General features: G+C 49.7%; 1 protein-coding gene across 20 annotated transcripts in view; it reads right to left on the reverse strand.

Moving 5' to 3' along the window:
* Positions 1-26,575, reverse strand: part of sh3bgr (SH3 domain binding glutamate-rich protein) — an 80,686-nt gene that overhangs the window by 34,402 nt on the left and 19,709 nt on the right. For 19 of the 20 annotated variants that reach the window (XM_052110110.1, XM_052110107.1, XM_052110105.1 and 16 more), the window contains exons 3-6: positions 16,584-16,664; positions 9,471-9,548; positions 643-786; positions 163-189 (exon numbers count right to left, since the gene is read on the reverse strand). In XM_052110110.1, the coding sequence (XP_051966070.1) occupies positions 163-189; positions 643-786; positions 9,471-9,548; positions 16,584-16,664 (330 nt within the window). The remainder of the gene's footprint in view (positions 1-162; positions 190-642; positions 787-9,470; positions 9,549-16,583; positions 16,665-26,575) is intronic. The other variant, XM_052110108.1, reaches the window with a different exon arrangement.

The raw sequence follows: 26,575 nt of genomic DNA on the forward strand, positions 1-26,575 counted from the left end.
GTGATGACATAAATTAAAAGGAAATACATGTCATTTTATTCTTTGTTCTATCATCCATCCATCTATCTAGGTTAAGTTGTTATACATTAATTAAACCATTGCAATATTTGCTAGTCTAAAATAATCTAGACATGTAGAATTGTTCCAGCAATGTTTACTTACCTGGTCTTCCTCCTCAGCTGCCTTTCTCTAACAAAAAGAAAGTATTAAAATTAGTAAATTTCATGAACTGAACAACTAAGAAGCAGAAGTTAACCATTTTAATCCTTCTCATTTCCTCAAGAGACCTCTTTCAGATAATAAACACTGAATAATCTACAATAACAAGAAGAATCTGCTTTGTAAAATCAACAGAGACCCTGACCAAATGTACAAACAGTAAAATTTTCATTATGAATAACTTAAATGTAAAGAGAGGAAAGAACAGCAGGAATGAAACTACAGGAGAGGAGATGCTTAAGTGGGAGGTTAGATGTTAAATTTAGGGTTGCAAAGAAGAAATGACAGCAAGACCTGCATGAAAAAACAAAACTTTGAGATTATGGGTAAAGTAGAAAATGAGATTAAAAGGAGAAGAAATTAGCAGCTATGGAAAAAAGACAAATTGTGAAGAGGAGAAGGGGTTAGGTGATGGTCAGTTACACTCTCTTCCTCTTCATCTTCCTCAGCCTCCTCTGTTGGTTCTTCCTCTTGATCAGCAGTCTCTACCTCCTCAGCCACAGCATCTTCTTCCAGCTCTGCTGTGTGTGCGTCTCCATTCTGCTCAACTTCCTTGATTTCCTTTCTCTAGGTGAATAAACAATGCATTCCAAGAAAAGAGATATTGACCTGTTATGATAGATACAACAATATGAGGTACCAAAATAATGCTTCCACAGCATCCGAGGAAGTTTTAGAACAGGTTCATCATGATGAGAACAGGCATGAGTTAATGACTGGGTATTTGGGGAGGACTGGGTAGCTCAGTGAGTAAAGACACTGACTACCACTCCTTGAATTTCTCCACCGAACTAGCCTACCGCAGGTCTGAAGAGGAAAGACATTCAGGGTTCACCTGTCTCTGGAATTCACATGGGGGAAAAAGCGCATGTCTTCAAGCGGTACACCCGGTCAGCTGCACGCCAATTTACCTGTTCGTACCTGCCAACACACAGGACGAAACTGGCTCAACCCGGAGATTATAAAATCTCGCAAAGGTATTGGGTGTCGCCCAGCCCACTGCTCTACAGATGTCTAGTAGAGAGGTGCCGTTCGCCAAGGCCCAGGAGGATGCTACACTCCAAGTGGAGTGTGCTCGTACTCCCAGGGGGGACGGCAGGCCCTGGGCCTGATATGCCAAGGCGATGACATTCACGATCCAGTGGGTCATCCTCTGTTTGGAGACAGCCTTCCCCTTCTGCTGTCCGCCAAAACAGACAAAGAGCTGCTCGGAGCATCTAAAGCTGTGTAGTCCAAGTAGATACGCAAAGCGTGTACCGGACACAGCAACGACAAGGCTGCGTCTGCCTCCTCCCGGGGCAGCACTTGCAGGCTCACCACCTGGTCCCTAAAAGGAGTAGTGGGAACCTTGAGCACATAGCCCGGTCGGGGTCTCACCACGTGAGAGTATGCTGGACCGAACTCCAGGCACGTATCGCCGACAGAGAACACCTGAAGGTCCCCAACCCTCTTGATGGAAGTGAGCGCAGTCAGGAGGGCCGTTTTCAGGGAGAGGCCCTTTAGCTCAACTGACTCCAAAGGCTCAAACGGGGCTTTCCCCAGGATCAGCAGGACCACAGAGAGATCCAACGAGGGCACGAGGTGTGGTCTAGGAGGATTGAACCTTCTAGTGCCTCTAAGGAACCTGATGATCAGGTTGTGCTTCCCTGTGGACTTACCGTCCACCGCATCATGGTGTGCCACTATAGCGGCCACGTACATCTTCAAGGTGAAGGGAGACAGCCCCCCCCCCCCCCCAACCTCTCCTGCAGAAAGGAAAGCACTGACCCGACTGTGCATTTCTATGGGTCTTTAACTCGGAAAGAACACTAATTGGCAAACGGACGCCACTTCAAGGCATATAGCTTCCTAGTAGAGGGAGCCCTGGCCTGAGTGATAGTGTCTTCCACCGCTGGTGATAGTCCACTTAGGTTTTCTGCGTCCCATTCAGGGGCCACATTTGGAGAATCTAGAGGTCTGAGCATGGGTGCCAAATCGTGCCCCATCCCTGAGAAAGGAGGTCCTTCCTCAGAGGAACTCACCAGGGACGGGCTGTCAAGAGAAGCGTGAGCTCTGAGAATCAAGTCTGGGTGGGCCTGTATGGTGCAACCAACACAATCTGTTTTCTGTCCTCCCTGACCTTGCACTAAGTCTGTGCAAGCATGCTCACTGGGGGAAACGCATATTTGCGCAGGCCCCGGGGCCAGCTGCGTGTCAGCGCATCTGTGTCGAGGGCGGCCTCGGTCATAGAGTACCAGAGCAGGCAGTGGGAGGACTCCCGGGAAGCAAACAGGTCTACCTGTGCTTCGCCAAATCAACTCCAAATCAACTGAACCACGTGGGGGTGGAGTCTCCACTCTCCCCTGAGCATAACTTGCCGTGACAGCGTGTCTACTGCGTGGTTGAGATCGCCTGGTATGTGAGTTGCCCGCAATGACTTCAGTCGCTGCTGACACCAAAGGAGGAGATGGCGGGCGAGTTGTGGCATGCCACGTGAGTGTAAACTGCCTTTGTGGTTTATGTATGCTACTGTCGCCATGTTGTCCGTCCGGAACAACACATGCTTTCCCTGGATCAACGGCCGAAGCCTCCGCAGGGCCAGCAATACCGGCAGCAACACGAGGCAGTTGATATGCCAATGCAGTTGAGGTCCTGTCCAAGAACCTGAGGCTGCGTGCCCATCACAAATGGTGCACCAGCCTAACTTGGAGGCATCTGTCGTGATGATGACGCACCTGGACACTTGCTCTAAGGGGACCCCTGCCCACAGAAATGCCAGGTCCGTCCAAGAGCTGAACTTGTGGCGACATATCGGCGTGATAGTCACACATGCATGCCATGGCGCCATTCCCATCTTAGAACTCAAGTCTGAAGGTGGCGCTCCTGGACCACCATGGTGGGCATCACCTGCCTGAGAGCCTGCACTGTGAACTTTATCGCACTCATGGTGAGGTAGGTCGCATTAGCACAGCTCCTGCATCACCTTCGGGTCAGGACTACCCTTGTGTAGCTCTCTCAACGCCTTGGTCTGGTGTGGCTATGACCCATACACGTGAGGCAGCAATCATGGCCGTCAGAGGCGGAGAGATAGCGACCGCATCCAGGAACGACACACAGACGGAAAGGCATTTTTAAAAAGACGCTTTCCGTCAGTGCTCACTCTTTTAGATATACTCTTAGTGTAGCTGCCGGAGCAACCAGGGGTGTTCTCTGCACTATCCGTGCGAGAAGGGGAAAATCTGCTGCAATGCGCCATATATCCAACAGCTTAGAATGCTTTTTTTTTGCTTCGAGGTGAATGGAACAGCAGTGGAGTACGTAGCCGGCTCCTTTTATACCCATATAAAGGAGTGACATGCAAATCCCAATTTTCTCACCAATTTTCAATGGCATTTTCTCAAACATCAGAGGTGTTTGGGAATCCCAAGGGCAAATCCTAGTGTCACTACATCGACACAATGTGGAGTGAGTGACAGATAGGGAACTGCACAATATTCCAAACTTTTGGCCACCAGTGTGTGTGTGTGTGTGTGTGTGTGTGTGTGTGTGTGTGTGTGTGTGTATATATATATATATATATATATATATATATATATATATATATATATATATATATACACCATTAAGCAGTACAATCAAAGCATGGATCAAGAAGGAGATGTTAAAAATCTCAGTTGATATTGCTTCTGGTTCATTTGTCACACTGGAAATGCAAGGCAAGTATAGAGCATTGCATTAATGGATAAAGTGTACACAAAGTGTACACACTGCATACTGCAGAAAATGATATGATATGATAAACGTTTGGTTACGTATGTAACCTCCGTTCCCCGAGGGAGGGAACGACACGTTGTGTCGGAGAAGCGACACTAGGGGTCTCTCTTGAGCGCCGATATCCACCTCTGATCTATGAAAAAGGCCAATGAGAGTTGGCAGCCAGTATTTGCATGTCCGGCCCCCGGACATACGGGTATTTAAGCGGCGCAAATACGGGAGTTCATTCAGGATTTTTCTGAGGAGCCGGAAATGGTCCGGCCACAACAGTGGCTCGGTTCGGTGACATGGCGGAGGAAAGACACAACATGTCGTTCCCTCCCTCGGGGAACGGAGGTTACATACATAACCAAACGTTCCCCTTCTGTCGCTCTCTCCACGTTGTGTCGGAGAAGCGACACTAGGGGACCCATTCCAATCTTGCCATGTGCTGAACCGTGTACGTGAACTGCCGATACAGAGGCGGGCAGGGATTCATCCAGTGCCACGCATCGTCTGTACCCGGCTGCACGTACCCTTCCCCAATGCCCCATACGAACATCGGGATCCTTCTAGTTACCCTGGGAGGGGAACAAGGCGATGTTAGCCAACATGGGAACGGGCCAGCCTGGCTGGGCCTCTTTTCTCTCTATGTTTCTCGCATAGAGCAATCACGGCCGGGGCCCTTACACGCATATAGGGAAGGGGGTCTTACCCAGACCCTGCGGAGACCACACCTGCCCTTTTTCTTGGGGAGGAAAAGTGGTAGACACGTCACACGGCCGTCTTAGGGCTCGTGTGGACAGTATGGTGCAGTGGTAGATCCCAGCCTCGAAGGGGGGAGTTGCTACAGCATGGCGACCGGGGCAGCTGTAACTGCCTAAGGGAGACACGGGGGTCCGCTCGTAAGGGGACAGAACCGTGGAAATACGCACAGGGGGCGTCCGCGCAGGAGGCCTTCTATTTTACCTGTGGAGCACCTATACCAGTACAGGGTAGCCATCAGGATACCCGCAGTGGCTTGGGTCGGCGAGTTCCTCCGCTGAACCGCGGACCCGGAGGGCTGGGGAGGAATCGACCAGGGTCCCGACTCGGAGTGGGGCGCACTACTTTACCTTGACGTCAGGAAAAGGGTGCTGGGCACAAGCTATCCACCCGGCCGGTCGGTCTACGTGTTACCGAGTTCTACGGGCTCGGACCTGAGAAAACACGAGACGCAACCGACTCAACGCGGAGGTTGTAAAACCTCGCGAAGGTGTTGGGTGTTGCCCAACCCGCGGCTCTACAGACATCTGCTAGGGAGGTGCCCTTGGCCAGTGCCCACGAGGACGCAACACCCCTTGTTGAGTGAGCTCGGACCCGTAAGGGTAGGGGCACGGCCTGGGTGTGATAAGCCAGTGTGATGGCATCGACAACCCAGTGGGCAAGCCGCTGTTTGGAGACGGCATTCCCTTTCTGCCATCCCCAAAAGCAGACAAAGAGCTGCTCAGAGCGTCTGGTGCTCTGTGTGCGGTCCAGGTAAATGCGCACGGCGCGCACTGGACACAGCAACGAAAGGGCTGGGTCTGCCTCCTCCCGGGGCAGCGCTTGCAGGTTCACTACCTGATCTCGGAATGGTGTGGTAGGAACCTTGGGCACATAGCCCGGTCGCGGTCTTAGGATCACAGACGTATCTGCCAGACCGAACTCCAGGCAAGTGTCGCTGACAGAGAACGCTTGCAGGTCCCTGACCCTCTTAATGGAGGCGAGCGCGATCAGCAGGGCCGTCTTAAGAGAGAGGGCTCTGAGTCCAACTGATTCAAGCGGCTCGAAGGGAGGTCTCTGGAGTCCTGCCAAGACTACCGAGAGATCCCAGGAGGGAACTAGGCCTGGCCGGGAGGGATTCAACCTCCGGGCGCCTCTCAGGAACCTGAGGATCAGGTCGTGCTTACCCAAAGACTTGCCGTCTACAGGATCGTGGTGGGCGGCGATAGCGGCAACATACACCTTGAGGGTGGACGGGGACAGCCTCCTGTCCAGCCTCTCCTGTAGGAACAGAAGCACTGATCTAATCGCGCATCTCTGCGGGTCTTCGGCTTGGGAAGAACACCAATCTGCGAACAAGCGCCACTTTAGGGCGTAAAGGTGCCTGGAAGAGGGGGCTCTGGCTTGGTTGATGGTATTCACAACGGTCGCCGGTAAGCCGGCTAGCTCTTCCGCGTCCCGTCCAGGGACCAGACGTGGAGGTTCCAGAGGTTTGGGCGCGGTGCCAGAGCGTGCCCCGTCCATGAGAGAGGAGGTCCTTTCTCAGGGGAATTCGCCAGGCAGGAGCTGTCGCGAGGAGCCTGAGTTCCGAGAACCAAGTCCGAGTGGGCCAGTAGGGGGCCACCAATGTGACTTGCTCCTCGTCCTCCCTGACCTTGCACAGCACCGGTGCAAGAAGGCTCACTGGGGGAAATGCGTACTTGCGCAGCCCCGAGGGCCAGCTGTGTGCCAGTGCGTCTGTCCCGAGGGAAGCCTCTGTTAGGGCGTACCAGAGTGGGCAGTGGGAGGTTTCCTGGGCGGCGAACAGGTCTACCTGGGCCTTGCCAAACCGTTCCCAAATCAGCTGGACCGACTGGGGGTGAAGCCTCCACTCCCCGCCGGGCAGGCGTTTTCGTGATAGCGCGTCCGCTACGACGTTGAGCTTGCCGGGGATGTGAGTGGCACGCAGCGACTTGAGTCCATAGGAGGAGACGGCGGGCGAGTTGTGACGTGTGGCGGGAGCGTACGCCGCCTTGGCGATTTATGTACGCCACCACCGTGGTGCTGTCCGATCTCACGAGGACATGTTTGTCCCGAACTAACGGGAGGAACTTCCTGAGAGCAAGAAGGATGGTCAGCAACTCCAGGCAATTGATGTGCCAACGCAGCGGGGCCCCTTTCCAATGGCCCGCTGCTGCGTGCCAGCTGTACACGGCACCCCACCCGGACCGGGAGGCGTCGGTTGTGACCAGAACGCCTCGGGACACATGCTGCAGGGGCACTCCTGCCCGTAAAAAGCAGAGGTCTGTCCAGGGTCGGAGTGTTTTGAGGCAGGCGGGGGTGATCCTTACCCGATGCGTGCCGTGGTGCCATGCTTGTCTCGGGACTCGAGTCTGGAGCCAGTGCTGGAGTGGTCTCATATGCATCAACCCCGGCGGCGCGACCGCCGCGGAGGATGCCATATGCCCCAAGAGCCTCTGGAAAAGTTTTAGAGGGACCACTGTGCCCGGCTTGAGGGAAGCGAGGCAGTCCAGCACCGACTGAGCACGCTCGCTCGTGAGACGTGCTGTCATTGAGACTGAGTCTAACTCCAACCCGAGAAAAGAGATGCTCTGAACTGGAGTGAGCTTGCTCTTTTCCCAGTTTACCTGAAGCCCCAAACGGCTGAGGTGCCGGAGCACCTGGTCTCTGTGGATGCCGGCTACTCGTAGCGGGGCAAGGGCCGCCTCTGCGACCTTCGTGAAGACGCGAGGGGACAGAGACAGGCCGAAGGGGAGGACTTTGTACTGAAACGCCTGGCCGTCGAACGCGAACCGTAAGAAGGGTCGGTGTCGTGGCAGAATTGAGACGTGGAAGTACGCGTCCTTCAGGTCAACCGCTGCGAACCAATCTAGATGCTGAACGCCAGCCAGAATATTTCTCTGCGTGAGCATTTTGAACGGGAGTTTTAACAAGGCCCGACTGAAAACTCGCCGGTCCAGGATTGGTCGTAAGCCGCCGCCTTTCTTGGGTACAATGAAGTAAGGGCTGTAGAAACCCTTCCTCATTTCGGTTGGAGGGACGGGCTCTACCGCGCCCTTGGCTAAGAGGGGTGGGAGCCGCTCTCAAGGCGAGGTCGGTCGCTGAGCGCAGTTCCTGCAGCACATCCGGATCAGGTCCACCCCCGTGCATGTTGAGTGCTTTGGCCTGGTGGACTTGCAGGAGGGCCATCGCATGCAGGGCGGAGGCAGCGCGTCCAGCCGCACTGTAGGCCTTCGCGTTGAGCGAGGATGTTGTCCTACAGGGCTTGGATGGGAGTACAGGGCGGCCCCGCCAGGCGGTAGGGCTACCGGGGCATAGATGGTATGCAACTGCCCTATCGACCTGGGGAATTGCCCCGTATCCGTGGCGCTCTCCGCCGTCGAGGGTGGTGAGAGTGGAGCGGGTGGCACCTAGACCAGCGGAGAGCGGGGCTCTCCACGTAGACGTCAGCTCATCATGCACCTCCGGGAAGAAAGGAACCGGGGGGGGATGCGAGGCCGCGAACGGCGCGCCGCCCCCAGGAACCAATCATCCAACCGTGAAGGCTTTGGGGAGGATGGAGGGTTCCAATCCAACCCCACGCTCATGGCGGCCCGGGCAAGCATGTCGGACATCTGAGCGTCAGGCTCAGCCTGGGCCTGCTGGCCCGATAGCGGCAGTCCAGGGGAGTCCTCTTCATCAGACGCCGCACTCTCCGATGCAGCGGCGAGCTCATCTGCTTCGGACTCGGGAGGATAGACAGCCAGGCTGTGAGGCGAGCTGCTATCGGCGCGAGCGTAGATGGAAACCATCGAGCGTGTCGGGGAACGGGAGGTTCGCGGGGGGTTACCCGGCGAAACTGCACCCGCTGCCGCCCCCCAAATCGCCCCCAGCGCCAACCGCACCGTCCTCAATCCCGTGGGAAGAAGGAGCAATGCGGGGTGCAGCTGGGGTGGCTTGCTTTCTGTTGAAAGCAAGCCGCGATCGCTAACGTGGTCATGGTCATGTTCTCGCAGTGAGAACATGAACCATCCACAAATGCCGCCTCGGTGTGATCGTGGCCCAAACACACGAGACAGCGCCTGTGGCCGTCTGAAGCGGAAAGCACTCTACCGCATCCAGGAACGACACAGGGGCGGAAAGGCATCTTGAAAAAGACGCGTCCTTAAAAGGACGTTCAACGCCGCTGTGTTTGCTCTTTTAGAGAAATTACTCTTTTAATAGGAATTTACTCTTTTAATACACAGTGTGTGTGTGTGTGTCTGCGCTGTCGAAGCACTCAGGAGCAACAATGCACGCCGTGCAATGTGAAGGAGAAAGCCGCTGTTGTGCGCCGTCAAGATCCAACAGCATGCAGATCGTCAGAGGAAACAGGAACGTTTATAGTGGTGTGTAACTCGCAGCAAACTGCAGACAGACCATCAGCTCTGAAGAAATTTTCTGAATGAACTCCCGTATTTGCGCCGCTTAAATACCCGTATGTCCGAGGGCGGGACATGCAAATACTGGCTGCCAACTCTCATTGGCCTTTTTTCATCGATCAGAGGTGGATATCGGCGCTCAAGAGAGACCCCTAGTGTCGCTTCTCCGACACAACGTGGAGAGAGCGACAGAAGGGGAATGAGTGTTATGTTAGAACGTGATAGATGGATAATAAACTAAATCAAGATTAATCAAAAAGTAGACAAGGAAAACCCATTCTAGTCCAGTTCTTGTACATGTCTGGAGATAAACGAGAAGTGGATATTCATTAAAAATGGTGGAAAAAAATGAGAAAAATATTCAGTGGGTATTACTGTTGTGTCATCATTGATGTGTTCCTCTGTGGCAGATCCAATATGAAGCTTTTGTGAATTTTCAGCTTGTTTTGACTCCTGCACCAAGAGAGATATTTATTGAAACAGCAGAGAGACAATTTTATTGCTGTCAGTAAGGGAAAATTCCCCAAAAGTGCTAAAAAAGGAAAGAGCAAGAACGCATTATGATTACAAAGGCACAAACCTCTTTAAATCTAAAGTGAGAACTCTTAACACTAAAATATCTCTCTACTGATATTTATCCGTGCACCACCAAAACATCCCTCTGGTAACATTTTAAAATGTTATACTTTTAACATTTTATATTTTAACATAACATTTTAACTTCATTTTGCAGGATTCCATGAAGTCTCAGTTATCCTCAGACCCTGTTTCTGAGAATCATGTAAAGCATTTGAATGCATATGCTAAATACGGCTTTCAAGTCACGTGGCTGTGATTTTTTAATCCATTTATTTATTAAAGCAACCCAGTCAAAAATAAAATGTTGTCATTATTTACTCACCCTCATGTCAAAAAGTATTATAAAAGCAGCATAAAAGTAGTCCATACAACTCTTGCAATATACAGTAAGTATTCTGAAGCCAAAATTCAAGATGTCATTTTAATATTGTTTCTCATTTAAGTTTCTCTGAAATCATATTTGTGTCCATGTTCAGATATTTATAGCTAAATTTTGTAACCTTTTCGATGTTAAAATACTTTTTCCATCTCAGTCTATTATGCGGAGACAGCTATGAGTAAACCATTCGCAGGTTGTTTTCCTCATGTCACTGTGTCTTTATGGAACTATAAAATTACTGTTTGTTATGAAGGACCTGTCCAGTTTGATCAATACCAGATGGGGGAGAGTACAATTATTTTTACAATTCTGTTTGGTGATGCTATGCCACTGTTACGATCCCTTGTTGTCTGCCCCGTGTTTCTCTTGTCACCTGTCATGAACTCCAATTCCCATGATTCCCGGCCTTCATCACTGCCAGCCCTGTGTCATTGTTCTCACCTGATTGTCGTTTGTTATCATCATGTCTCCTGTGTATTTAAACCCTGCTGTTTCTCCATTCCTCTGTCGATTGTTGTTGAATGTAGATGTTGGTAAATGTAAAGGTATATGTTCTAATGATTTGTGTTCTCCTGCTCTCCGTGGATGTTTTCCCCAGCCTGTGTTCCCCGTATTGTTTCATTCTGAGTTACCCTGTTCACCGTCTTGTTTCACTCATTAAAGAAGCTGCTTTTAGATCCCCACTCCTCGTCTGCCTTCCTCTGAGTCATAACAGAACGATCGACCATAATGGATCTAGCGGTTCAACAGGCGAACTATAGACTTCTCTGCCTAAAGCAAGAGGATAGTCCTGTGGAGGACCACATCCACGATTTCCTCGAGCTGGCGAGAGTCGCGGACTTCCCGGACTCCTCCCTGGTGGTTTTCTTCAGGGGCAACCTGAACAGTTCGCTCAAGGAGCGGTTGCCATCGGCGACGCACGGCTGGACGCTCCTCGAATTTATGGAGTAGACTCTGCTGGCCTGCGGCTCGCAGTTCACTGTGGGCGTCGTTGAGGAGGACCTGCCACGGTCAGCGAGCCAGAGCCAACGCCTGCCACAGTCTGTGAGCCAGAGCCTATGCCTGCCACGGTCAGTGAGCCAGAGCCCGCGCCTGCAACGGTCGGCGAGCCAGAGCCCGCGCCTGCAACGGTCGGCGATCCAGAGCCAAGGCCTGCCACGGTCGGCGAGCCAGAGCCAACGCCTGCCACGGTCTGCGAGCCAGAGCCTACATCTGCCATGGTCAGCGAGCCAGAGCCCACGCCTGCCACGGTCTGCGAGCCAGAGCCCACGCCTGCCACGGCCAGCAAGCCAGAGCCCACGCCTGCCACGGTCAGCGAGCCAGAGCCCACGCCTGCCACGGCCAGCGAGCCAGACCCCACGCCAGCGAGCCTGAGCCCACGCCAGCCACGGCCAGTGAGCCTGAGCCCACGCCAGCCACGGTCAGTGAGCCTGAGCCCACGCCAGCCACGGTCAGTGATTCAGCGTTGCCAGTCTCGTCCGCCCGGAGGAGGAGGAGAAAAGGAAAGGCTTCTGCTCCCCAGCCTCCGCCTACCACGGCTCTGTCCCCAGAACCTCCTGTGGCTCTGCCCTCTGTGTCCAACAAACCAGAGCTCACGCATACCACGGCCAACCAGCCAATGCCTGCAGCCCCGAACATCAGTGAGCCAGTGCCTGTAGCCTCGAACGTCAGTGAGCCAGTGCCTGCAGCCTCGAACGTCAGTGAGCCAGCACCTGTAGCCTCGACTGTCCCAGAGCAAGCACCTGTAGCCTCGACCGTCCCAGAGCCAGCGCCAGTAGCCTCAACCATCCCAGAGCCAGCGAGCCAGAGCCCACGCCAGCGAGCCTGAGTCCACGCCAGCCACGGTCAGTGAGCCTGAGCCCATGCCAGCCACGGTCAGTGAGCCTGAGCCCACACAAGCCACGGTCAGCGATCCAGTGTTGCCAGTCTCGTCCGCCTGGAGGAGGAGAAGAAAAAGAAAGGCTTCTGCTCTCCAGCCTCCGCCTACCACGGCTCCGTCCCCAGAACCTCCCATGGCTCTGCACTCTGTGTCCAACAAACCAGAGCTCACACATACCACGGCCAACCAGCCAATGCCTGCAGCCCCGAACATCAGTGAGCCATTGCCTGTAGCCTCGAACGTCAGTGAGCCAGTGCCTGCAACCTCGAACGTCAGTGAGCCAGCACCTGTAGCCTCGACCGTCCCAGAGCCAGCGCCAGTAGCCTCGACCGCCCCAGAGCCAGCGCCAGTAGTCTCGACCATCCCAGAGCCAGCACCTGTAACCATGACCGTCCCAGAGTCAGCGCATCCTGAGCCTCCCAGGGCTTCGCCTCTCGAGCCTCCCAGGGCTCCGCCTCTCGAGCCTCCCAAGCCTCCCTGGGCTCCGCCTCTTGAGCCTCCCTGGGCTCCGCCTCTCGAGCCTCCCAAGCCTTCCAGGGCTCCGCCTCTCGAGCCTCCCAGGGCTCCGCCTCGAGCCATCTAGGGCTCCTCCTCTCGAGCCATCCAGGGCTCCGCCTCTCGAGCCTCTCAGGGCTCCGCCTCTCAAGCCTTCCAGGGCTATGCCCCTCGAGCCTTCCACGGCTTCAATCCCGGAGCCTCCCTCGGCTCCGCCTCCAGAGCCTTCTACCCACCGCCTCCTGAGCCTCCCTCAGCTCCGCCTCCTGAGCCTTCTACGACACCGCCTCCTGAGCCTCCCTCAGCTCTGCCTCCTGAGCCTCCCTCGACGTCACCTCCTGAGCCTCCCATGACTCCGCCTCCCAAGGCTCCACCTTCCACGGCTCTGCCTACCACGGCTCCGTCTCTTGAGCCTCCCTCGGCTCTGCCTCCAAAGCCTTCCATGGCTCCGCCTTCCACGGCTCTGCCTCCTAAGCCTCCTGCGGCCCCGCCTCCAGAGCCCTCCACGGCTCCGCCTCCCGAGCCTCCTTCGGCTCTGTCTCCAGAGCCTTCCACGGCTCCACCTCCTGAGCCACCCTCGGATCCGCCTCCCACGGTTCGACCTCCCGAACCTGTCCTGTGGCCGACTCCCAGGCCTCCAGACCCTGTCCTTGCCCTATGGCCGGCTCCCAGGCCTCCTGAACCTGTCCCTGACCTGTGGCCGCCTCCCAGGCCTCCTGAACCTGTCCTTGCCCTGTGGCCAGCTCCCAGGCCTCCAGAACCTGTCCCTGTCCGGTGGCCAGCTCTCAGGCCTCCTGACCCAGTCCCCATCTTGTGGCCTCCTTGGACTGTCTACCTGTCCTCTGTGCCCCCGTGGACTGCCTGTCTGCCCCTTGTGCCTCCTTGGACTGCCTGTCTGCCCCTTGTGCCTCCTTGGACTGCCTGTCTGCCCGTTGTGCCCCCGTGGACTGCCTGTCTGCCCCTTTGTGCCCCTTGGACTGTCTCTTTGCCCCTTGTGCCCCCCTTGGACTGTCTGTTTGCCCCGTGTACCCTCTTTGGTCTGCTAGCCCCCCCATTCACTCCTTGGACGATTTTGTTTGTTTTGTTTTTGTGGATTTTTAAATTTTTTTAGGATCGTCTGGAATCCGCTCCTTTGAGGGGGGGTTATATTACGATACCTTGTTGTCTGCCCCGTGTTTCTCTTGTCACCTGTCATGAACTCCAATTCCCATGATTCCCGGCCCTCATCACTGCCAGCCCTGTGTCATTGTTCTCACCTGATTGTCGTTTGTTATCATCATGTCTCCTGTGTATTTAAACCCTGTTGTTTCTCCATTCCTCTGTCGATCGTTGTTGAATGTAGATGTTGGTAAATGTAAAGGTATATGTTCTAATGATTTGTGTTCTCCTGCTCTCCGTGGATGTTTTCCCCAGCCTGTGTTCTCCTTGGATGTTTTTCATGTTTATGTTTCCTTTTCCCCACGTGGATGTTTTTGTTTGTTCCCCGTATTGTTTCATTCTGAGTTACCCTGTTCACCGTCTTGTTTCACTCATTAAAGAAGCTGCTTTTAGATCCCCACTCCTCGTCTGCCTTCGTCTGAGTCATAACAGCCACGAAATTACAAACTTCATTAAAAAGACTAAAAATAAGTTAATGCCCAATAACCTCCTGAGACCCCCGTGTGACTGCTGTGTGTGTATTTTCCATTTCCCTTTTTGATTTGTAACAAAATCAAAATTACGTTAAATCACAACGGCACAATTTGTATGTATTTAGCCTGCCTCTGCCATCCAGCACCCCCCTTCCCCTCTCCCGGATTTGTGTACCCAAATGTTGACAGATAACAGGCTGCGTGTGTTACATGACATGAGATTAAACAACTCGGGCAACGCGACGTCGGAAAGTACCTCCCATTCTTCTTTGCAGGACCTCTCAAGACCCATCAGGTTGGATGTTAGAAAAAGTTAAGCGCTGTGAATACTTTCCGGATGCACTGTACAGTCCCTTGTTCTGTTTCCTACATTTGTCTTGGAGCTGTCTGAGAACAAATCCTGTTAGCTCTGAAGCCATACTGGCTCTCTGGGAGGAGTTCTTCTGCAATGGTGGGTACCAGTCTGTTTAGGAGTATTCTTGCAAGGATTTTTCCTGCGACAGAAATTAGAGTTATCCCCGATAGTTGGAGCAATGTGACATTTCCCCCTTGTTCTTGTACAGGCTGACGATGACTGCGTCACAGAGATTGTGTGTTTGTCTTTTCCCAGCAGCAGACAAAGAACTCATGTTCTCATGTGTGTGTTGCACTAAGTTCCCATGCTTCCAAATCTCCAGTGGAATTCCATCGACTCCTGCTGTCTTGCCACTTTTCAGCTGCTGGGATGCAATGGAATGCTGAGTCTTGGACCATGCGGTTGGCACTGAAAAAGGTCTGGAAATATTCTGACCACTGTTTAAGGATGGACGCCCTGTCTACATAAGGGACTCTGGACCTGGTGCAATGGGCTGTTCACCATCTTCAGGACTTCATAGAACCCTCTTTAGTCACCGATGTCTGTGCAAAGCTGAGTTTTCTCTGCGAGATTGATCGACTACCCATTCTGGATTTCTCAAAACCTGAGGTTGCTGCATACAAGGTGGGAGGCTGCTTTCTTATCAGAGCAGGACAGTTGATCAATGTGCACTTGGTGGGCAGATCTCTTCTTCCCCAGCAATTTTGGATCTTCTGATTGTTTTCATCAAACCAGTGTTTGATCTTCTTTGTGGAAAAGCCTAGGACATCTTCAAAGGTCTACAGGATGGTGGTTTTCAGGTCTTCTCAAAGCACTTCTGAAGGGGGGTCTGTAGGGCAACTGAGATTCTCAAGCCTTGACTGAAGACTCGTCTTGAAGTCAGCTTTCACTTCAGCTGACAGGAGGTTGCCAACCTGAAAATTCTTCCTTGAAGTACCTCCCCTATTTGACTTGGGTTTAAAGTAGAGACAGAGTTTGCAGTGCACAAGACGATGGTCCATAACACACCCTGCGCTGGGCATTACTCGGGTGAGTATGATATCCCGAAGGTCTCTCTAGTGCACCAAGATATGGTCTATGAGGTCCCAAAGTTTAGACCGAGGATGCATCCAAGTTGTCTTCAGACCATCTTTTTTGCTGGAAAATGAAGTTGGTGATGAACTCTGACAGAAGGTGCCCGTTGTCATTGCAGTTTCCATCATCATGCTTGCCAAGTACTCCTTTCCAAGCTTCTGAATCTTTGCCTACTCTGGCATTGAAGTTGCCAAGGATATTGACCTTGTCGTCTGCAGGGGCATTCTGTACAAGGTTTCGTAGATCAGTGTAAAACTTGTCCTTTTCTGCAGGATCCGCTTGAAGAGTGCTTGAGGCAGGTTTTCATTTGATTGTTTTATTCAACACAAAAATATAAATTTAACATCACAAAAAATATCACCTGAACACATTAGGCTACACCAACAAAACTCATTTTAAGGGTTAGATCCGTTAGAGGTCACTGCAGGTTACCACTTTTAACAGTGTTGCACATGAGTTATATGGACTCCTACTACGTTTTTTGGTGAAAAAAATTAAAAGATGGTCTGTCAAGTAAAAAAGTATTAAGATTCAATTATTGTTTTGTGATTTTTGGGAGAACTATTTACCTTAAAGCTACAGTAAATTATTGTCCTGTTACATTTTATATGACACGTTAGCTTTCTTTCCACATCTGCGTGTTTTATTATGTCCATTTATGTGTTGTATCTGCCATGTTGCGAACAGAACAATCACACACATGTAATCAATATGAAACAATATCTCAACATGTGCTTTTGTCCTCATTTCCATAATCATTGAAGCATATTGTAATGTCTGTAACATTCAAATGTCTGAAGACTGCCAAGATTTTAAGGAATCCTTAAAATCAGAGTGATGATTTGGTGCTACGTTATTAAATTACATTACTACACTGTTTCCTTTGTGAGACTAGCACAATAAACACTAAATTAGAGGTCTTTGAGTAAACACTGGAAAATATACAACACAAAACTGGCAATATTTGACTTTTCTGCCATGTTGTTTCTTCATTATTACTGATAGCATATAACTGTATTGCATTCTGTGATGATATCTAACTTTAAGGTCAGTAAAAGAAAAGGAAAGACACATAATAAGACAACACAACTACAACCTTTGATCCTGGTGGAGGTGTCAGGCCCAAAAATTCGAAGACTGCGTTGTCCTCCTTGGCATTAAAGAATGTGTCATAATCCTGCAATTTTAAAATATTTATTATCATTTTATTTCAATTAATGTTAGACAAACCATAAATCGTTTACCCAAAAAGGAAAATTCTGTGATCATCTACACATCTGAGCACCAGCACCGCCTTGTGACCCTACATAGGGTAAGCAGGTATAGAAAATGGAAGGATCTACACCAGTGGGTCCTAACCATTTTCTCTGGGGACCCCCCTTTATTTATTTTTTTTGTATTTTTTTTTTTTTACAAATCATACACTTGACAAACGCCCGGAACACAAAAAGCACTTAATATTAAACATCCATCCATTTTATTTTAATTCTTATAAAGTCAAGATTTTCAGCAAATAACTTAAATTCCTCTCTGTTTCCACTTTTGAAGCTTAAAGGCCTTTCAGACCAAACGCAACAAGATAATAGAGCTGCTACTAACGATTATTTTGATAATCAATTAATCTAACAATTATTAGAACGATTATTCGCAAAGATTGCAAAGATTAATCATTAGCTCTTAATAGATTATTCAGCTTGTGGCCCGACTTAAAAGGTTGGATTAAATGTGCTTAGTAAAAATAAAGAGGACAAAATCATCTTTTAAAAATACCTCTTGAAGACATTCACTGTATTTACGGGAAAACAATAATTTTTATTAAGTTTAATTTAGTAAAGAAATTCACTGCAAAAAATCCAAGTTGTTATCAAGTTTTTTCTCTTGTTTTCCATTTAAAATTGTCAGGTAAATGCATTTTTTAAGGATTTTTAGATCATTTAAAATATTTGCATTTTTAATATAATATTCAACATTCTCAGAAAACTATTTTATTCTTCTGCAGTATAGCTGCTAAAGAAAATATACGTGTTTAATGGGGAGAAGACTACACCTCTCTCACCTTTCCGTTCACTACAATCTATCTTTAACTCTCAAAAAAACTCTCTCGAATTAATAAAGCTGTGTATTGCCAATTTTCTTCAGGATACGAAATGCAAAGTGACACATATTATGATTCTCGAGGGATGTGCGTCACCGCGACAGAGTGTGCCTCTTTTCAATCTCTACCCCTTAGATCGGGACATTCACACAACTTATAGAAGAGCCACTGACCGCACAGAGAAATGCCAGTTTCGGAGTTTTTAGTTATATACGTGATCTGCTTCTATGTTATTTGAATTTTAATAAAGCTATAATGTATTAAATATAACTGCATTTAAGATGTAACGCCATGGTGCTTCCTTTAAAGACTTCACTTATTCCACAATGAGAGTACTTCTGAATTTACTTTTTGTTTTTTTTTTATAATTCCCTCATACTTCCGATCTACATCACCTGAAGCTGCTTGGAATGTTTAGAGTGCATCTGGACTGTGATCTGTGTAATCCTTCCTCTCCTCAGTCTTGTCTTGCATGAACTCAGTGCTGCTCTCGCGCCATCATTAGAGTTAAATATATTTGCGTGTTACGTTAAATGAGATCAAACGACTATTCGACAAAGAACATTTTTTTTCAACAATTTTTTATTGTCGACATTAGCCTAGTTTCCATCCACCTTTTGCGCTATTTTGTTATTGACAAAGTGAAAATGCGAAAAATATAATTGCGACATTTGCCACCTTCTGCCCGTTACCATTCAAGTGGACTTTTATCAATAAAAATGGTGTGTGTGATGAAGTCATGCCTAAAAAAAAAACACTCTGTCACACAAGTTTTGGTTTAGCACAAAAGAAATCTCCCCTTAAGCCATTTCAAAACAGAAATGTGTGTATATCGCTAATTCGCCTCCCAGATGTCCCAAATCTTTTTCCTCCCAAGTTTTGGTAAAATGGGGAGATTATTGAGAAAATTCACTGAAATTAGACAGTTTACTGTCTTTTTAATTTCACAAATAAATGCAATCAGGAATTGCAGTCAAAAGGGAGCTGTTGCCCTTCTGATAGGACTGTAATATTGGTAACGCAACTGATGTTGAGCCTATCGCAGGTTGCCCGGTTCCGACCTGAAATCAAATCGTAATTTCCCTGTTCAAGCTGGCAACCTGCACCAAGTACTGGGGGAAACTTTCAGTCTTAGTATAAGGACCATCAATCGCTGTGTATTAAATAAAAAATTATGCGGTGTAATATCAGGGTTTACATATATGATACATTCCTGATATTCAATATTTTGAACAATCATCTTATCAAAAGCATTGCCATCACAACTGCATTATGTCCCGCATATTTCTCCAGTAACTTTTAACGACCAACTGAACTTGATTATCATCTCAAATTTATTTTAGCTTCAAAATGTGAATGTATATTTTCTGAAGAAGCAATAAATGCGTTCTGAGGTAAAGGTGTTTAGGGTTAGATTTAAAATATTTAAATGTTTTAAAATGTTCAAAAGCTCGTTTTCTGAAAGTGAACGCTCAGGAAAAATAGTTCTGATAGTTTATAGTCTTGAAAAAAGTGCAGAACATTCTGAGAACGTCATTCAGCCAACTTTATTCATCTACAGAACAGGGTAAGGTTAATTTAAATTTGAGAAAAAAAGACATATATCATCAAAAAAGATTTAATTTGGTAATTTATTTTATTTAATACTGGAATTTTGCCGGCATTTTTTCAAAAGTAAACTAAACAATAATTTATAGAATTGGGCTGTAAGTGTGTAACCCGCACACACAAACACAAGGCGAGACAGTCACAATGTCAGAGAAAACTGCTTTATTCCAACAAAGGCAGGCAACAGTACAAACAGGGCAAATCCAGTGAAGAGGCGTCAAAGGGGAGCGTGATGTCGGAGCCGGGGAATCAGAATAGAATGGAGGGGCAAATCCGGGAGAGAGTGGTCAACGAGAGCGTAGGGGGTCAAAGCCGGGGTAATAAGAATAAGAATAACAAGACGGGACTAGTGGGGAGCAAAAGACAGGGGAACAAGGGGAGCTGGCAAGCTAAGAGGAGGACAAGAGGAGTTCAAAACTAGACGAGACTACCGGGGGGGCAAAGACACGGGAAACTAAATACAATAACCAACAGTCGTGAGACGAAAGGGCAGTGATATATATAGGGGAAAGTGCAGGTGTAAACAATGAAAGGTGATGAGACGAGTACAGGTGAAACTAATGTGGAGATTGAGACGAGTGCAGGTGTACATAATGTTCTGGCGATTGGGAGCGGGCATGTGAGCCCGAGGAGGGAGACCTGCTAACGAGCATGAGAGCTCGTAGGAGCAAAACGAGCGTGGAAGCTCGAGGGGGCGGAGCGAGGGAGCGGGGTTCGTGACAGTACTCCCCCCTCTAAAACGGACGGCTCCTGACGGCCGCGCTCGGTTGCGAGGAGCGCGACCTCTGGGAAGTGGTGCTGGACGATCCCAACAAACAAAAAACCCTGACCAGACAACCCACAAAACACATAAACAAAATTGAGGGCAGTCCAAGGGGCACAAAGGGAAATGAGACAGTCCATGGGGTCAATGGCCAGTTTCAAGGCATGGTCAGGGGGAACATAGCGGACAGGCGGGTGGTCGGGAGATCTAGGGGGCAGCCATAGGGCAAAGACTGGGTCAGGGGGTCTGGAAGGCGACTGGAGGACAGGGACTGGGTCCGGGGGTCTGGAAGTTGACCACCGGACAGGAATAGGGTCCGGAGGCCAGGGAAGAGGCCACAGGACAGGAAGGGGGTCAGGAAGTCCGGGCCAAGCCGTGAAAGGCGGTGCCGTCAGAGGCGGCACTGTAGGCGGCTCTGGAGGTGGGGTTCTGGAAGGCTCTGGAGGTGGAGCCGAAGGAGGCTTTAGGGGCGAAGGCCTGGAAGGCTCTGGAGGTGGAGCCGAAGGAGGCTTTAGGAGCGAAGGCCTGGAAGGCTCTGGAGGTCGAGCCAAGGGAGGCTTTAGGGGGGTAGGTCTGGAAGGCTCTGGAGGTGGAGGCCTGGAAGGCTCTGGAGGTGGAGCCGAAGGAGGCTTTAGGGGTGAAGGCCTGGAAGGCTCAGGAGGTGGAGCCCATGATGGTGGCGCCGTGGGAGGCTCTAGCGAGGTAGGCCTGGAAGGCTCTGGAGGTGGAGCCAAGGGAGGTGGCGCAGTGGGAGGTACCCGAGGCGACGACCTGGCAGGCTCTGTAGTCTCGGGGGTAGAGCCGTAGGAGGCCCGAGAGGCAGAGCCGTAGGAGGCTCGAGAGGTGGAGCCATAGAAAGCTCTGGAGTCTTTGGGAGCAGAGCTGTGAGAGCCTCGGAAGGTGGAGCCGTGGGAGGCTCTGGAGGGGGAGCCGTAGGAGGCCCGAGAGGCGGAGCCGTAGGAGGCTCTAGTGGCAGAGTCCTGGAAGGCTCGAGAGGCTTGGGGGCGGAGCCTTGAGAGGCTCGAGAGGAGGAGGAGCCCTGAGAGACTCGAGAGACGAAGCCGTGAGAGGCTTGAGGGGTGGAGCCATGAAAGACTCGAGGGGAGGAGGAGCCCTGAGAGGCTTGAGAGGGGGAGGAGCCCTGAGAGACTCGAGAGGTGAAGCCGTGAGAGGCTTGAGGGGTGGAGCCATGAAAGACACGAGGGACAGAGCCCTGAGAGGCTCGAGGGGAGGAGGAGCCCTGAAAGACTCGAGAGGGGAAGCCCTGAGAGGCTTGAGAGGGGGAGGAGCACTGAGAGACTCGAGAGGCAAAGCCGTGAGAAGCTTGAGGGGTGGAGCCATGAAAGACTCGATAGGCGAAGCCGTGAGAGGCTTGAGGGGTGGAGCCCTGGAAGACTCGAGAGGAGAAGCCCTGAGAGGCTTGAGAGGCGGAGCTCTGGGAGGCTCGAGGGGTAGAGCTCTGGGAGGCTCGAGAGACTTGAAAGGCAGAACCCTGGGGGGCTTGGGAGGTAGAGCTCTGGGAGGCTTGGGAGGAGGAGCCTTGAAAGACTCGGGAGGAGAAGCCCTGAGAGGCTTGGAAGGAGGGGGAGCCCTGAAAGACTCGAGAGGAGAAGCCCTGGGAGGCTTGAGAGGCAGAGATCTGGGAGGCTCGAGAGACTTGAAAGGCAGAACCCTGGGGGGCTTGGGAGGTAGAGCTCTGGGAGGCTCGAGAAACGGAGCCCTAGGAGGCTCGAGAGGAGGAGCCCTGGGAGGCTCGAGAGGAGCAGCCCTGGGAGGCTTGGGAGGAGGAGCCTTGGGAGGCTCGTGAAGCGGAGGCCGCGAGGGCTCTGAGGGGCGAGCAGAGGCTGGCAGAGCCGTGGAAGACTCTGAGGGCGGAGCAGAGGCTGGCAGAGTCGTGGAAGACTCTGAGGGCGGAGCAGAGCCCGGCAGAGCCGTGGAACACTCTGAGGGCGGAGCAGAGCCATGGAAGACTCTGAGGGTGGAGCAGAGCTCGGCAGAGCCGTGGAAGACTCTGAGGGTGGAGCAGAGGTCGGCAGAGTCGTGGAAGACTCTGAGGGCGGAGTAGAGCCCGGCAGAGTCGTGGAAGACTCTGGGGGCGGAGCAGAGCCCGGCAGAGTCGTGGAAGAGAGTCGTGGTTGGCCGTGGCGGGCATGGGCGCTGGCTCGTTGGCCGTGGCGGGCATGGGCGCTGGCTCGTTGGCCGTGGCGGGCATGGGCGTTGACTCGCTGGCCGTGCCAGGCTTCGAGGCTGGGGCCGTGACAGGCCTCGGGAATGGGGCCGTGTCGGGCTTCGGGACTGGGGCCGTGTAAGGCTTCGGGACTAGGGCCGTGACAGGCTTCGGGACTAGGGCCGTGTAAGGCTTCAGGACTAGGGCCGTGACAGGCTTCGGGACTGGGGCCGTGACAGGCTTCGAGACTGGGGCCGTGACAGGCTTCGGGACTGGGGCCGTGACAGGCCTCGGGACTGGGGCCGTGTCAGGCTTCGGGACTGGGGCCGTGTAAGGCTTCGGGGCTAGGTCCGTGTCAGGCTTCGGGACTAGGGCCGTGTCAGGCTTCGAGACGGGGGCCGTGGTAGGCTTCGAGACGGGGGCCGTGGTATGGAACGCTGGTTCAGTTTCTGCCTCCCCCACAGTAAACGAGGAACCAGCGTACAATAGGGCGAGGTCAATAAACTGAGCCAGGTTGAGAGAGCAGCGACCACCAGGCATGAATGATGAGGCTGGCTCATTCAGTCCATATTGAAAAATGTCTTTCAGAGCCACCTCATCAAAATTCACCTGGTTAGCCAGGGCACAAAAATCCACAACATAAGCCTCTAAGGGTTGGCTCCCCTGGCGCAAAACCAAGAGTCGGGCTGCTGGCTCCATAATGTCAAGGGCGGGGTTATGAGTTACATAACCGCTGCCTTGCATGAAAAACCCTTGGTTAGCGTCAGAAGAGCCATAAAACCTCTCCGGGTATGGAGAGCATACGCTGCTCGCGGATGCATGGAGAGCATCAACGGGCTCAGGGGCAGACACAGGTGAAACAGGGTGAAATAAATCAGACATAGCACATACCTTCTGCCCCTGGGCCACGAGCGCTTGGTCAAACTTCCAAACAGTAGCTCCTAGCGCTGAATGTGACGTGTACCTCCGCTCTAGTGAGCTGCGCGAATCCTCAGTGCGGGGCATTGTGACTGTCTTCAGTAAAGGTTGGTTATTTTGTAACCCGCACACACAAACACAAGACGAGACAGTCACAATGTCGGAGAAAACTGCTTTATTACAACAGTACAAACAGGGCAAATCCAGTGAAGAGGCGTCAAAGGGGAGCGTGATGTCGGAGCCGGGGAATCAGAATAGAATGGAGGGGCAAATCCGGGAGAGAGTGGTCAACGAGAGCGTAGGGGGTCAAAGCCGGGGTAATAAGAATAAGAATAACAAGACGGGACTAGTGGGGAGCAAAAGACAGGGGAACAAGGGGAGCTGGCAAGCTAAGAGGAGGACAAGAGGAGTTCAAAACTAGACGAGACTAGCGGGGGGCAAAGACTAAATACAATAACCAACAGGCGTGAGACGAAAGGGCAGTGATATATATAGGGGAAAGTGCAGGTGTAAACAATGAAAGGTGATGAGACGAGTACAGGTGAAACTAATGTGGAGATTGAGACGAGTGCATGTGTACATAATGTTCTGGCGATTGGGAGCGGGCATGTGAGCCCGAGGAGGGAGACCTGCTAACGAGCATGAGAGCTCGTAGGAGCAAAACGAGCGTGGAAGCTCGAGGGAGCAAAACGAGCGTGCGAGCTCGAGGGGGCGGAACGAGCGTGGAAGCTCGAGGGGGCGAAGCGAGGGAGCGGGGTTCGTGACAAAGTGTTCCAAAAAACAAATCACGCTGAAGCTTATCACCTAGTATTGTGTATTTATTCTTAATTTAAAACATCTTTATGCACAGAAATTATATGTTTTTTGTACTTTGGGCTAATTCCATGACTGCCGTCAATTATTTTGAAAGGTGTGGAAAAGAAACTTCAATAAATAAACGGATGGATACTGTGATTAAATTAATCGCAAACAGTGGCCATTCATTTGTTCATCGTGCACGAGATATTTGTGTTGGCACTCCTGGAAGTGTCAGGTTTGCAGATAGGCTCTATATGCCATAAAGATCAATCCATAATCACGTTCAATAAATTGACTGTCGTCATGATTAACACAGGCTAACGATTGGGGCAAACTCTGTCATGTGACACTACATTTTTGCATTAATGCCAATTTTAGCAACAAAAAGTGTTTCCAGACCATTTTTTCACAACATTTCACGTATCGACATAGAGTTTATGCGCTTGAGTTAAACAGAAAAATGTTATGTCGACATTTGTGACATTTTAGCAATAATGTTCATTTCCATCAGCTTTATTTTGATACGCTAAAACTTTTTTCACAAATAATCCTTGGATGGAAACGTAGGTATTGTCGATAATGTCAACTAATCATTTCAGCCCTACAAGATAATGAAAGGCGAATCACTGCAAATGGCCCTGTCTCAAAGAAAGCAAAGCAAATGACCTCCGATGGCACGTTCAAGGCTTTACAATAGGTGCCAATAATCGACAAGCAATTTTACTCAGGTACGGTAGGTGGCTCAGCAAACATTTGAGCTGGTCTGCCCTCCACCCAAGACGGTCCATGAGAAGAAGAGGTACTTGACAAGCAGATCGAAAAAAGAAAAACTGATTTCACTACAAGCTGAGGAATTGAGCTGCGGAAGTTTGTTGTTGTTCAACAAGAAAGAAAACATTCAAGACAATTAACAAACAATTTCATTTCACCTACTGGGCAAGTTGACTGGTAGTATTGTCATATGTACATTGTCTGAGGGGTGATTAGAAAGTACTGATTGTAAAAAAAATCATATTAACTGTTAAAACATGTTATAATTTGAAGAGTGATTATATGCACTGCTTATATGTAAAGTATGTATGTTAAGTAAATATTTTATTCACTGGGTAGTGCACACATATAATGACTGTTGTAACAGATGTTGTCAATTTGAACAACTGATTGTATCTTATTGTATGTGTATCTAAATTTGCTCAAAACGTGTTACTAATTAAATGTGACTGCATTTAAACCACCAAATAGTCTATACAATGCAAGAAATACAACAACTCACCCAACAAACCATCTTCCATCTGACCCATTATTAGATACTATGACAGCTCAATTGCACGACTATTAACAACTGCACAGAAATAACGATTTTGAAGAGACACTATACAACGTTTTTGGTATACAAAGGTATTTTGATACAAAGAATAAAAGCAAAATATATACGGTTGTTTACTAAAAAGGTGATTTGTGTTTTGGTGGGGGCATTTCTTTGCCGTAAAAAAAAAGCTTTGCTTTGTCGATGCTTGATTTGGCGCAAACATTCGTGTGGAACAGGTGTGAAGGACTCGTTATGAATCCATTGTTACCGTAAAAAATTTAATCGCGGTGAAGCTTCTGTTTGGTGTGAAAAGGCCTTAACAGCCACGGTCCCCATGCACTTTCGTTGTTTGGAAAAGAACAGTCTGGATATCTGATATTCTGCTTTTTGTGTTCCACGAAAAAAAGAAAAGAAACATCTGTTTCAAGCGAAGTGACACTAAGTAGATGAAGTTATTAAAATTTTATTTTTGGATGACTAATCCCAACGGACCCACTTTGTATTAGTTTTTTTAAATAGCGATAATTCACCCAAAACATTTTACATTCTCATCATTTATTCACCTTCATTCATCCCTTTCTTTCTTCTGCAGAATACAAATAAATATATTTTGAAATATGTATGATGTTTCTGTCCATACAATGGTCCAAAACCTTTAATAAAAAATAAAAAAAACAACAATCAACAATCACTTTGGATGAGGAACAGACCAAACAGACATACAGTCTCCTTGGCACATTCATGAAAGAAGCTCTTTCACTCAGTTACACAAACCTGACGCATTGTTGCCAAGTTAAAATAATTGTTGCTTTTAAAATGTGATGCAGTCACAAAAGGTTCATGGTAAAGAGTAGAGGTCGACCGATATTGTTTTTTTCAGGCTGATGCCGATCTTTTGAAATCCGGGTCGGCCATGCTGCCGATTTATTTTGGCCGATATTTGGCCGATATGTGCTTGTTTTTAACCTCTTATTTTAACCTTTTATTTGAAAGAAAAAATGTAACACAAATAATTACTTAAGATAGACAAAATTTCTCAACAAATACATTTATTTAACACTTGACCAATCTCCACTTGTACACTTAAATTAAAAATGTATAATGTAAAAACATATTGTATAAATAATGTATAACAAATATATTAAATAAACAAAGCAGGTGTTACGAACTGCTCCGAGACACGAAGGTTGAGATCCAAATGCAGCTTTAATTAAGGGGCAATCCAGACACGTAATCCAATATTCAGAGCATCCAAGAGAAGCACAGGCATAACTAGGGATGGGTATCGTTAAGGTTTTAATGGTCTTACTATTCTTACCGATACTGCTTATCGATCCGGTACTTTAACGGTATTCTTAACGGTTCTTTTTGTTATATATATATATATATATATATATATATATATATATATATATTAAACAAAGATAAAT

The sequence above is a fragment of the Xyrauchen texanus genome, chromosome 38 (assembly GCF_025860055.1).
Source record: "Xyrauchen texanus isolate HMW12.3.18 chromosome 38, RBS_HiC_50CHRs, whole genome shotgun sequence".
Lineage (NCBI taxonomy): Eukaryota > Metazoa > Chordata > Actinopteri > Cypriniformes > Catostomidae > Xyrauchen > Xyrauchen texanus.